The sequence below is a fragment of the Neoarius graeffei genome, chromosome 20 (genome assembly GCF_027579695.1).
Source record: "Neoarius graeffei isolate fNeoGra1 chromosome 20, fNeoGra1.pri, whole genome shotgun sequence".
Classification (NCBI taxonomy): Eukaryota; Metazoa; Chordata; class Actinopteri; order Siluriformes; family Ariidae; genus Neoarius; species Neoarius graeffei.
Window position 1 is genome coordinate 61,403,442 of NC_083588.1, and position 13,492 is coordinate 61,416,933.

The 13,492-nt window shown below is 44.2% G+C and overlaps 1 protein-coding gene across 7 annotated transcripts in view; it reads right to left on the reverse strand.

The window, feature by feature from the left end:
• Positions 1 to 13,492, reverse strand: part of wipi1 (WD repeat domain, phosphoinositide interacting 1) — an 84,754-nt gene that overhangs the window by 22,187 nt on the left and 49,075 nt on the right. For 4 of the 7 annotated variants that reach the window (XM_060902117.1, XM_060902118.1, XM_060902116.1 and 1 more), the window contains one exon: positions 10,252 to 10,801. The exons of 2 other annotated variants lie outside the window; for them this stretch is intronic. In XM_060902117.1, the coding sequence (XP_060758100.1) occupies positions 10,751 to 10,801 (51 nt within the window). In that variant the 3' untranslated portion in view covers positions 10,252 to 10,750. Of the gene's footprint in view, positions 1 to 10,251; positions 10,802 to 13,492 lie in introns of those variants that run through there. One more of the 7 variants, XM_060902121.1, reaches the window with a different exon arrangement.

The window sequence follows — 13,492 nt, forward strand, 5'->3', positions numbered from 1 at the left end:
CCCCGTTCGAAAGAATTGGGATGGATCTCGTTGGGCCATTAGATTGGTCAACACGAGGGTATCGCTTTATTTTAGTTCTGGTGGACTATGCAACACGATACCCGGAAGCAGTGCCTCTTCACAATATCTCAGCACGCAGTATTGCGGAAGCGCTCTTCCGCGTCATCTCCCGAGTCGGAATCCCCAAAGAGATTCTGACTCATCAAGGCACCTCGTTTATGTCACACACACTGAGCAAACTGTATGGGTTATTGGGAATTAAGCCGATCTCGAACGGTTCAATCGCACACTCAAGAATATAATTAAAAAGTTTGTTCGCGAGGATGCACGCAATTGGGATAAATGGCTCGAACCCCTATTATTTGCAGTGCGAGAGGTCCCACAAGCCTCCACGGGGTTCTCCCCATTCGAATTATTATATGGGCGTAAGCCGCGCGGCATCCTAGATGTACTGCAGGAAAATTGGGAGGAGGGACCTTCACCAAGCAAAAATGAAATCCAATATGTTATTGACCTGCGCGCAAAACTCCACACACTCACACACCTAACCCAGGAGAATTTGCAGCAGGTGCACCGGGAGATAAAGTACTCGTACTGTTGCCCACGTTAAGCTCCAAATTGGTCGCCAAGTGGCAAGGACCCTTTGAGGTCACACGGCGAGTCGGGGACGTTGACTATGAGGTGAGGCGAATGGACAGGGGTGGGGCACTACAGATTTACCACCTCAATCTGCTCAAACTCTGGAACGAGGAGGTCCCCGTGGCATTGGTGTCGTTGGTTCCAGAGAAGGCGGAGCTGGGGCCGGAGGTTCAAAAAGGGACATTGACATTGCTTACCTCTCCGGTCCCCTGTGGAGACCACCTCTCCCCGACCCAACTCACGGAGGTTGCCCAGTTGCAGACCAAATTTTTGGATGTGTTCTTGCCCCTGCCCGGCCGCACCCGCCTCATAGAACACCACATTGAGACGCCCCCGGGGGTGGTAGTGCGCAGCCACCCTTACAGGCTACCCAAACACAAGAAAAAAGTGGTTCGGGAAGAACTCGAGGCCATGCTCGAAATGGGCATCGTCGAGGAGTCCCACAGTGACTGGAGCAGCCCGATGGTCTTGGTTCCCAAGGCCGACGGGTCGATCCGGTTCTGTGTGGACTATAAAAAAGTCAACGCGGTGTCTAAATTCGATGCGTACCCAATGCCTCATATTGACGAGTTGCTGGATTGACTAGGCACGGCTCGCTTTTATTCGACACTGGATTTAACAAAGGGATATTGGCAGATCCCCTTGACTCCACTATCCCGGGAAAAAACGGCCTGTTCCACACCATTTGGCTTACATCAATTTGTCACACTTCCTTTTGGGCTGTTTGGGGTGCCCGCTACGTTTCAGCGGCTTATGGACAGGGTCCTCCGCCCCCACGCCACCTATGCGGCCGCATACTTAGACAATATTATAATCTATAGTAACGACTGGCCGCGGCATCTACAACACCTGAGGGCTGTCCTTGGGTCACTGAGGTGAGCGGGTCTCACGGCCAACCCGAAGAAGTGTGCGATTGGGCGGATGGAAGTACGGTATCTGGGCTTCCACTTGGGCAATGGGCAGGTGCGTCCCCAAATTAATAAGACAGCAGCGATTGCGACCTGCCCAAGGCCCAAGACCAAAAAGGGGGTGAGACAGTTCCCGGGGCTGGCTGGCTACTATTGTAGGTTTATACCTAATTATTCAGACGTCACCAGCCCTGTAATACTTGTAATACTGTATGTAAGGAATAAAACTCTCAGGGTCATACAGTTATAGGAAATCAATCAATGAATGCTCAGGGTGGTGTGGTGCATTTCAGTAAACGTACACACACACACCAGTTAGCATGATCAGTAATCATAAATTAGCACTGTAGCAGAGAAAATTCTTTGTCTGCACGTGACATCATAGCTAATTACGCGTGAGGCTTTGAACCGGAAGTGGGCTATGTTGGAGGATATACACAAATTCATGCGGCGCACATTTACTATGGACCCTTTTCACGTGACGTCAGGACAAACGCGGCCGCCATTTTGGACATGTACTACCAGTAGTTTACCACAGCCAGCATTGAGGAACGGCAGCAAAGAAAATGTTTATTTTCAGCAAGACTTCCATCATGCCACTATATTGTTGTGCACCTGGATGTAGTAACCATCAACAAACAAGGCAAGGGTTATCATTTTATCGGATCCCGGTAGATGCTGACCGACGGAGAAGATGGATAGCGGCCATAAACAGGAAAGATTTGCAGCCCTCGGCATACCAGGGCTTGTGCAGTGACCACTTTGTTGGAGGTAAGACGAATGAAATTAGCCAGAAAAGGCATTACATTGCTGTTAACATTCTGTGGCGGCGAGTGTGTAACCAAATAGGCTAAAATAACCCATTGTAACCTCTTTGTTCTTCTGTAGTAGCTATTAGCTAACGACATTAGCTAGCGTTGTGTTCCTTTGCTGTTGGTAGACTGTAGGACAGATCAGAGGCAGTGTCCTACAAACAGCGCTTAATTTGAGGGGGAGCAAGCCGGAGCGCGCTCCGGAACCTCGGGCGTTGGCTCCGGCATCTATTTACACTGGATCCGGTGATCCGACACCTCTTTTGACTATGTAACAAAAAATAATAATAATAATTAAATAAAAAAATGCAAGTTTATTTAGTGTTAATGTCTGATTTTGATATCTGTCTTGTTGGTGATTTCTCTCATGAAACGACATCCACAAAATATCTGCAGATGAACTTAATTTGCAGTGTTATTACAAAACATGCCCAGAAGCGCAGCGCCACGCCGCGCCCCCTCCCCCCCTCTTTTTTTCCGCACCGGAGCCGCTCATCCTCTGCGCTCCGGGACCTCCCACTTTACAAATTAAGCACTGCCTACAAATAAGTGTTCAAAACAAGAGGAACATGTATTTGTCTCTTAAATCCAGGCCGTTCCCTGTAATCTGTAACAACGGTTGGAGAAAGTAATGGCAAATAGTGAGTGCACAAACCATAGAAGGTAAACTGTACACAGCGCCAGGGCAGTGTGATGGTAAACGTTGCTCTCTAAGCCTGCTAACCTCAATTTTTGAAAATACCTCTCCCTCTGCTCACCCTGTAAATGCCCTACGTCGCTGGATAGCGAAGGTGTTTTCTGCATCTCGCTCCTTTTTCTTGTATGTTCTCCGTTTGTCGCCTTCCTCGCATTCAAACCAATTCGAGCCGAAGTCCGCTACATGTCCAAAATGGTGGTCGCGTTTACGAAGGTCACGTGACTGAAAAGGGTCTATAGAAGATACTGTATCCTCGAGAGGTTGTTACACTCAAGAATTCCTTTTGTTTCTTCACTCTGCCCTTATGCTCTTTGTGCTGTAACTGAATACGGACACAACTCTATTCGAGACACGGGGGCTCATAAGTTCTTTAGAATTCCAGCAATTATAAATAATCAAGGAGAAAGCAAAAACCATGAGTCTGCAGTGAACATTTTATCAACAGTAAGTGCTACGAACTAGTTATTAATGAAAGTCACAATATATAAGAAATATTGGATCGTTTAATAGCCTGGTTGTGCAGAAACTCGCCATGATCATCAAGTGCGTGAGCCGACAATCAAAGGCTTCTACAATTATTCCATTTTAAAAAGAGCTGTATATCATTTATGATGACGCTGCTTTTATTTTGCTTTTTCTTTCCATTAGGGAAACCAGCTGATCTCTATAATTTTACAGATCCAGACTCATATTGATAGCATTACCCGGATAGCTTTCTTTCATCTCAGAAATATTGCTAAGATAAGAAATTTAATGTCACTACACGACACAGAAAAACTAGTTCATGCTTTCATTACCTCCAGGTTGGATTGTTGTAATGCCTTACTGTCTGGATGGTCCAATAAGTGCATAAACAAGCTCCAGTTAGTTCAAAATGCAGCAGCAAGAGTCTATTACTAGAAAATATGACCACATCACCTCTGTCTTATCCACACTGCATCGGCTCCCAATCAAATTTCGTATTGATTATAAAATACTACCATTTGACCTTTAAAGCACTGATTGGTCTCGTGCCACAGTACCTGAGCGAACTTCTGGTCCTTTATGACCCGCCACGCCTACTTAGATCAAAAGGTGCAGGCTATCTGCTGGTACCTCGTATAGTGAAGGCTACATCAGGGGGCGGAGCCTTTTCTTACAAAACCCCACAGTTCTGGAACAGCCTTCCAAGTAATGTTCAGAAATCAGACACAGTCTCAGCGTTTAAGTCTAGGCTGAAAACATATCTGTTTAGTCAAGCCTTGTGTTAATGGTGGTTATGAGGTAAAGGAGTAGATCTGGAGGATCCTCAGACAGAGTGTTTTGGTAAACTGGGATGTATGGATGCTGTCAGTCCCGACTCGCTTGCTCACTCGAGTTTGTTGATGGTGTAGTGTAGAGGTCTGCGCGGGTTGGATTTTTCAATCCCGCTCCCGCCCGCGCCCGCATTGTGCAGTCCCACTCCCGCCCGCGCCCGCAAAGAATTATGATTTTCAGTCCCGCTCCCACCCGCGCCCACAAAAAAATTATGATTTTCAGTCCCACTCCCGCCCGCAAATCCCGCATGATGCAGACGTTCGCGTTATTTCTCAGGAAAGTTCTTGTCTTGACACAGCGTGATGGTGCCCCGCCCCCTACTTTGAGTGGATTTGAGCATACTGTAAATATCTACAGCTCACGTTTGTTATTGTTTACCTTATTTCTGAATTCAGCATGTAGTATCTCTAATAATAATAATAATTAGTGTTATCAAACGATTAAAATATTTAATCGCAAAAATCACACATTTTTATCACATGAGAAACCATTGTAATTCTCTGATCAGCATAAAAAAGTGAATGGGCTTGCTTTGTACCAATGTTGTTTTTTCTTTCTTTTTTTTTACTGTAGAGCAAAGTTAGTAAAAGAAATGAATTGATTTCCTGCTTGCGTTAGTCTACAACTTTAATCAGAGAGACATGTTACACAGTGACGGTAGGCTTGACTCAATGCTATCCCAGAAATCCTTCCTGTAATATGCAAATTTGGCCGCCTCTGATTGGACAGCCAAATTTGCATATTACAGGAAGGATTTCTGGGATAGCATTGAGTCAAGCCTACCGTCACTATGTAACCTGTCTCTCTGGTTAAAGTTGTAGACTAACGCAACAAGTAAATCACTTCACTCATGGTTCTCTTGTTAGCTGGGTATGAACTGCGAGTCATTAGAGTGATCAATGGCAAGTTTAAGATGCTATTTCTCACTCAATCCGGCAATCTGACTTTCTCTGCAAATTTAAGTATCTTAAAATGTTTTTATTAATGCCAAATGAAATATTCAGCACAAATTATATATGATAGACATAAATTAATAATTTATAAATTTTATTTCAAGCACATTTTTAGTTAGCGGGACTGCAGCTTATCACCGCTCCCACCCGTGCCGCATATGTGCACTTCCGGTCCCGCCCGCGCCCGCAATGAGCTTTCAAAATTTGTCCCGCGCCGCACTGCTTTGCGGCGGGTCCCGCGGGACTCCTGTGGGAGTGCAGGGCTCTAGTGTAGTGGTTGCTGCTTTATGTCCTGGGGCTCCCTCATGCCTGTGTTACCTTCTGGCTCTCCCCTTTTAGTTATGCTGTCATAGTTAGTTTTGCCAGAGTCCCTGCTTGCACTCAGTGCAAAATGTATACTGTTCCCACTCATCAGGTGACATTAGGCATACCAAACAACCTGTGTTTTCTCTCTCTTTTTCTTTTTCTCTCCTCCGTCTGTCCCTCTGAGTTACATGTCAATCCTGAGATCGAGATGCTGATCTCTTCTGCTCCTCGGATCTGCCTGATCCATCCTGATGCCCTACGTCTGGCTGGAGTCTCATCACATCGCTCCTGTGGAGGACAGCCCCATATGGACGGGTGAAAGTCACACTTGGAAGATGCTCTGGATGCTTATAGTAATGCTTTTATGGCTGACGACTACAGCTGACTTGCTAACTTTAGGACTGCAGTTGTCATGAACAATTTTGCACTCAAGTTTCCATCAATGAAGAGTTATAACATCAATGAAACAGACTTGATGTTAAAACTGTTAAAAATGTTATAATCACATTGTCTGTTATCACCCAAATGAGGGTGGGTTCCCTTCTGAGTCTGGTTCCTCTCGAGGTTTCTTCCTCATGTTGTCTGAAGGAGTTTTTCCTCACCACCGTCGCCACAGGCTTGCTCATTGGGGATAGATTAGGGATAAAATTAGCTCATGTTTAAAGTTATTAAAATTCTGTAAAGCTGCTTTGCGACAATGTCTATTGTTAAAAGCGCTATACAAATAAACTTGACTTGACTGGGCTCCAACACAAAATAAGGATCGTAACAAAATCAAAGATGGTACTAAAGTGGAAGCTCGAAATGCGAGGCATTTTCAGAGTGTGGAAAGAAATGCAAAATTATTGAAGAATCTTCCCAAACGAGTCAAACCACAAAGTCAACCGGACAAGATTCACATCAATCCACTTCCTCAAATACTGCAGCCTCCTCGCCCGGTGAGTACTCTTTTAGAACCAAATGTGTTATAGTGTGTGTTAGACACCTGTTTTTTGAAACAGTCAAAATTATTTTTTTTAAAATAGATTTGAGAAATGACTACAAGTTTGGCAGCACGGTGGTGTAGTGGTTAGCGCTGTCGCCTCACAGCAAGAAGGTCCTGGGTTCGAGACCCGGGGCCGGCGAGGGCCTTTCTGTGCGGAGTTTGCATGTTCTCCCCGTGTCCGCGTGGGTTTCCTCCGGGTGCTCCGGTTTCCCCCACAGTCCAAAGACATGCAGGTTAGGTTAACTGGTGACTCTAAATTGACCGTAGGTGTGAATGTGAGTGTGAATGGTTGTCTGTGTCTATGTGTCAGCCCTGTGATGACCTGGCGACTTGTCCAGGGTGTACCCCGCCTTTCGCCCATAGTCAGCTGGGATAGGCTCCAGCTTGCCTGCGACCCTGTAGAAGGATAAAGCGGCTAGAGATAATGAGATGAGATGAGAGACTACAAGTTTCTAAATGTAACTCCTCTTTACCTTCCAGCCTGTACTCTTACCAGGGCTTTCCCCAGAAACAAATATCAGAGCGGTGCTACTGATATGGAGCACAGCCCGTAAGGGCCGGCCCAGCCTGGCTTGGAGGGCCCCGAAGGCTGCTAGAGGGGTCTGGAGACATGCTCCCCTGGAAAATTTTGAAATTAGAGACTTCAAATGGTGCATTGTGGTGACATCTCGGGCTGATTTAGGCACAATTCAACATTATTAAATTTGCTGTTTATTACCTTGTCAAATATGTAAGGGGCAAAATTTAAAAGACAAAATTAGATTTGAAATGAAAACACTTCATCGCACGCCTCTTCATTTTCCAATTCCAGGATGCCAGGAACAGACTCGAGGTCAAATCATGCAACAGCACCATCTAGCAACCACCGCATAGAACGTGTTTTATGTTTGGTTACGAATGACAGTCAGTGCATGCAGCGAAACCCTTTATTTTCACTTCTGGGTTGAGTACCAGGATAATGTAGACCTATATATTACAATATCTTCCTATTTCTATAGTTATTACTCATTTTCAGGGGGGGACAGGAGATATTTAGGTGCAGAAAATACTCTGCATTGTTTAATTTATAACACCTATATACATATACACACACACACACACACACACACACACACACACACACACACACACAGTGGTATGCAAAAGTTTGGGCACCCCTGGTCAAAATTACTGTTACTATGAACAGTTAAGCAAGTTGAAGATGAAATGAACTCTAAAAGGCATAAAGATGAAACACACTTTTCAACATTTTAAGCAATATTGGTGTATTATTTTGGTTTTGTAAAATTTTAGAGTGAAAAAAGGAAAGGAGTAACTTGCAAAAGTATGGGAACCCTAGGAGATTTGAGCACTCAGATCACTTTGACCAAGGTCTCAGACCTTAATTAGTTTGTTAGGGTTATGGCTAGGCAGCACGGTGGCGTAGTGGTTAGCACTGTCGCCTCACAGCAAGAAGGTCCTGGGTTTGAGCCCAGCGGCTGTTGAGGGCCTTTCTGTGTGGAGTTTGCATGCGTGGGTTTCCTCCGGGTGCTCCGGTTTCCCCCACAGTCCAAAGACATGCAGGTTAGGTTAATTGGTGGCTCTAAATTGACCATAGATGTGAATGTGAATGGTTGTTTGTCTCTATGTACCAGCCCTGCGATAACCTGGGACTTGTCCAGGGTGTACCCCGCTTCTCACCCATTACCAACTGGGATAGGCTCCAGCTTGCCTGTAGAACAGGATAAGCAGCTACAGATAATGGATGGATGGGTTATGGCGTGTTCACACTCATCGTTAGGAAAGGCCAGGTGATGCCAATTTCAAAGCTTTATAAATACCCAGGCTCCTCTAACCTAGTCCCAAAAATCAGCAGCCATGGGTTCTTCTAAGCAGCTTCCTACCACTCTGAAAATGAAAATGGTTGAGGCCCACAAAGTAGGAGAAGGCTATAAGATAGCAGCAAAAATGTTTTCAGGTTGCCATTTCCTCAGTTCGAAATGTAATTAAGAAATGGCAGTTAACAGGAACAGTGGAGGTCAAGATAAGGTCTGGAAGACCAGGAAAAATTTCAGAGAGCTGCTCGTAGGATTGCTAGAAAGGCAAATCAGAACCCCCGCTTGACTGCAAAAGACCTTCAGGAAGATTTAGCAGACTCTGGAGTTGTGGTACATTGTTCTACTGTTCAGCAACACCTGCACAAATATGGCCTTCATGTAAGAGTCATAAGAAGAAAACCTCTCCTGCATCCTCACCACAAAATTCAACATCAGAAGTTTGCAAAAGAACATTTAAACAAGCCTGATGCCTTTTGGAAACAAGTCCTGTGGACTGATGAGGTTAACATGGAACTCTTCGGCAGCAACAAGCAAAAGGTATGTTTGGAGAAAAAAGGGCACAGAATTTCATGAAAAGAACACCTCTTCAACTGTTAAGCATGGGGGCGGATCAAATCATGCTTCGGGATTGTGTTGCAGTCAATGGCACGGGGAATGTTTCACGGGTAGAGGGAAGAATGGATTAAATGAAATTCCAGCAAATTCTGGAAGCAAACATAACCCCATCTGTAAAAAAGCTGAAGTGGAAAAGAGGATGGCTTCTACAAATGGATAAAATGATCCTAAACACACCTCAAAATCCACAGTAGACTACCTCAAGAGGCACAAGCTGAAGGGTTTACCATGGCCCTCACAATCCCCTGATCTGAACATCATTGAAAATCTGTGGATAGACCACAAAAGAGCAGTGCATACAAGACGGCCCAGGAATCTCTCAGAACTGGAAGACTTTTGCAAGGAAGAATGGATAAATTCCTCAAACAAGAACTGAAAGACTACAATACAGGCTGGCTACAAGAAGCGTTTACAAGCTGTAATACTAGGTACTAACCATGCAGGGTGCCCATACTTTTGCTTCGGGCCCTTTTCCTTTGTCTCATCTCATCTCATTATCTCTAGCCACTTTATCCTTCTACAGGGTCGCAGGCAAGCTGGAGCCTATCCCAGCTGACTACGGGCGAAAGGCGGGGTACACCCTGGACAAGTCGCCAGGTCATCACAGGGCTGACACATAGACACAGACAACCATTCACACTCACATTCACACCTACGCTCAATTTAGAGTCACCAGTTAACCTAACCTGCATGTCTTTGGACTGTGGGGGAAATCGGAGCACCCGGAGGAAACCCACGTGGACACAGGGAGAACATGCAAACTCCACACAGAAAGGCCCTCGCCGGCCCCGGGGCTCAAACCCAGGACCTTCTTGCTGTGAGGCGACAGCACTAACCACTACACCACCGTGCCGCCCCTTTTCCTTTGTCATTTTGAAAATGTAAAAGATGAAAATAAAAAAATTGTTTTTGCTCAAAATATAAAGGGAATGAGTCATCTTTAACTTTATGCCTTTTGGAGATCATTTCATCTTCAACTTGCTTAACTGTTCACAGTAACAGTAATTTTGACCAGGGGTGCCCAAACTTTTGCATGCCTCCCTCTCCCCCCCAATCCATCCATCCATCCATCCGGTGGCAGCCAATGACTCAAGCAGTGCAGTTTTGGTCACATGGTTGCAAACAAAGAATGAGAATTTTTTTTTTTTAAACCCAAAAAAATAAAAAATCAGTCCGGACAAGAGAAGTGCTTTGCATAATTGTATTTCTATTTTTTCTACAGTTTCTTTTTTATTTATTTTTTTTATTTATATATTTTTTTTGGTCTTCCAGCAATTCTGCAAAATACAAATAAAATCATAGGCACATACATTTAAAAGCACATCCTGCTGTATTAGTGATCAGGATGATGTGTAAACATGGATTAGGTATTAATACAGCAAATACACATTAAAAAACAACAAACAAATGCCATCTTGTAAATATGACGATGTTAAACATAATCAAATAAAACAATATAATATGATGCTACAGTTTTACATCTTAATGAAATGTGTCGTGTCCATGGTTACGGTTTGTTCATGCATATAACACACCCTTCAGGAGAGCGAGCAACAACGACCACGCCCTCCTGATGTTTTTTTTGTTGTTGTTTTTTCTGCTCATGACATTAGCACCCTGAAATGACTTGGATTAGTCCGGAACTGGGTTAATTAATCCTGATACGCGTTAATTAGCCCCGGCTCGTGTACTGAGGATCATCCTGCTCCGGATTGAAGGCTCTCATGGACGGCCGGTTCTGCCACGACGGGATCCACCAAGACACCGATTAATCTACCAGAAACCAGAATCACAAGAAAATTTTTAATGTTCCCTCATGCCTGGGTGTGTTATAGACAAACAGGTGCAATAGGTGGAGTGTGCGTTATTAGGATCATCTCTCACTCTCTCAGGGATGGACACACACACGCGCGCGCTTAATGCTAAAATAAGACATGAACAATGACTATTTCTAACACACCCGAGCCACATTCACTGCACTTGCCATATGAGTGAATTCATGAATTAATGAATGACAATTCTATTCCTTTAAAATTGCAAAATGTCCAAGAAACAAGTTCAGTGATATTTCAGCAGCGATACACCTTCATTCCTCACTTTTTTCCTTTCTCTTATGAGCGATAAAGTGCTGACGCTGGAGACTCCTTCCAAAAATGTTACATAAACAAAACAAGTGTTGCCTTACAGAACATTTCTTACGCGTCCCTGTGGACCAGCAGTTACTATAGAAACAAGGTGGTGTTAAAACGAACGCGGCGATATAAACCTGCGATTCACGGATGCACTAGTGTCAGAGCTGCTCTGAGAGAAAATTAATCAACTCTTACAACACTAACCGATCAGAACTGAGAATTCAATAGCACTGTCGCTTAAAAAGGAACGAACAAGAAGTAGCTACAATGTAGATCCACATCGAATGATCTTGTTACAAGAAATTATTTTAACTCTGTAGCTAAGTGGGTTGCTACCTAGCTGAACCTCTCACCCATAGTCAGCTAGGATAGGCTCCAGCTTGCCTGCGCCCCTGTAGAACAGGAGAAGCGGCTACAGATAATGGATGGATGGATGGTCGGTCTCCATGTCCGAGACCAAGACAAGACCGAATAAAAATGCGGTCAATTCCGAAAACATTCGGATTGTAATTTAGTCTGTGGGAAATAAGCTTACGTTGGATTTCTGTAGAATTAATACAAAACAATAATTCAAATACAAGGTTATTCTGTTTACTGCGGTGAGACTCGGTCAGTCTTCAGACACACACAATTACAGTAATAAGCATTTCCAGATGTGAAACCCATCATTGCGAAAAAATACTAATAAAGAAAAAGCAAACGGAAGCGAGGAGTCATACAACACGTGTGGGTTAAAGTCACATTTTTGTTGGTTTGCTTCACATAAATGAGTCACGTCACTCCTGTCGTAATGCTGCTCTGACTAACATCTGGATGGATTGTGGATTGGGTGGAAGGAGAAGTTCAGCCAAAAATGAAATGACCACAGTGTCCTGGCTGCTCCAAACGTAGTTCATCAGCCAACACAGGTTTGGTGTCTGAGGTTTGTTTCTTAGGTTATGAAGTTTTTCTTTTCACATTGTTAACAAATCAGAAAATCTTACAGCTATCGGTTGAGCACTGTGCAATGTCCAAGCGATCGCAAGATCGTGTCTCTAGAAGATATGTCTCAGACTTGCTCATGCAGTTTCTTTTCTGACGGATGGTTATCCGTATTCGTCAAAACGGACAGAAGGAAGAGACAGGACTACCATTTTGTTTTCAATCAAACAGATTTTTAAAAGTCAAATATTACAAATAATGCTCCTGCAGAAATAAGCACTGCATGTCTGTTTGACTGAAGATGGAATCAATGTACTGTACATTTTCCCATCATTATTGTTTGCCACCTAATTATGAACAATAACGCTGCAAGCTATTGTACTCAGAACTCCAAAAAACCCTGACTTCCGACCTTTGGAACAGTCACTCAATTCAGAATTCCCAGTCAGGACCTCAGGCAACATCCATCTAGTGTTAACGATAAAAAGATTTTACTTTGCGTCGTTTTCAACTCGGTTTTACTTCAGATTTGTGACGTAATTCTGTCAATTTCAGCCCAATTTTGCTGACGTGATAAAACCAATGTAATGGATACACTTTAGGAGCAAAAGATGGACAAGATGTTTGATTTCGCTTGCATGTCATTTATCATGATGGAGAAATAATTTGTGTAGATTTTCTAAATACATTTAATATTTCCCAAGACAAACCAAACAAATATGCCCTGGTTGAGCTGATGGTGCCTTGGGAGGAGGGATGTGATGAAGCCCACGAGAGGAAAGCCTTGAAGTACCAGTCTCTAGTTCAGGAGTGCAAGGACAAGGGATGGCAGGCATGGCTGTTCCCTGTGGAGATCAGCTGCAGAGGTTTCCCTGCCAAATCAACCTGACACTTATCAGCTCTGGGCCTGGACGAAAGGAGCAAAAAACAAGCAGCTTGTAAGATGAGGGAGGAGGAAGAACATGCCTCCTGCTGGATATGGAGTAGGCAGGAGGAATGCTGGAAGCCAGGAGCAGAAGGGCCACTGCTGGCCCACCAACTGGAGAGTGTTGTGGTTGAGGGCCGAAACACTCACTGAAGGTTGTGTACCAACCGACGACATCTGCTCCTGGCTGAAGGCTACAGTTACCTTATAAGGTAACCGGAGAATGCACCCCACCAGGTGTATAATCACAAGCAAGCTTACTCTGGGCATCCGTGTTTGTTCTAAGCTGAAGCACTGGTTTTGGTTGGAGCTCATGGAAAACTGACTTGGAACTTTCCGAGTTCTGAGTATAACGGGATTATAGTTTCAGCATTTAATTGAAAACAAAGGTCCTGTACTGCATATATGTTGCATTTTATTAAAGTGTGATATTGTGTACAGAGATCTGCTGCCACGATGGTGTAGTGGTTAGCAATGTCAGCTCAC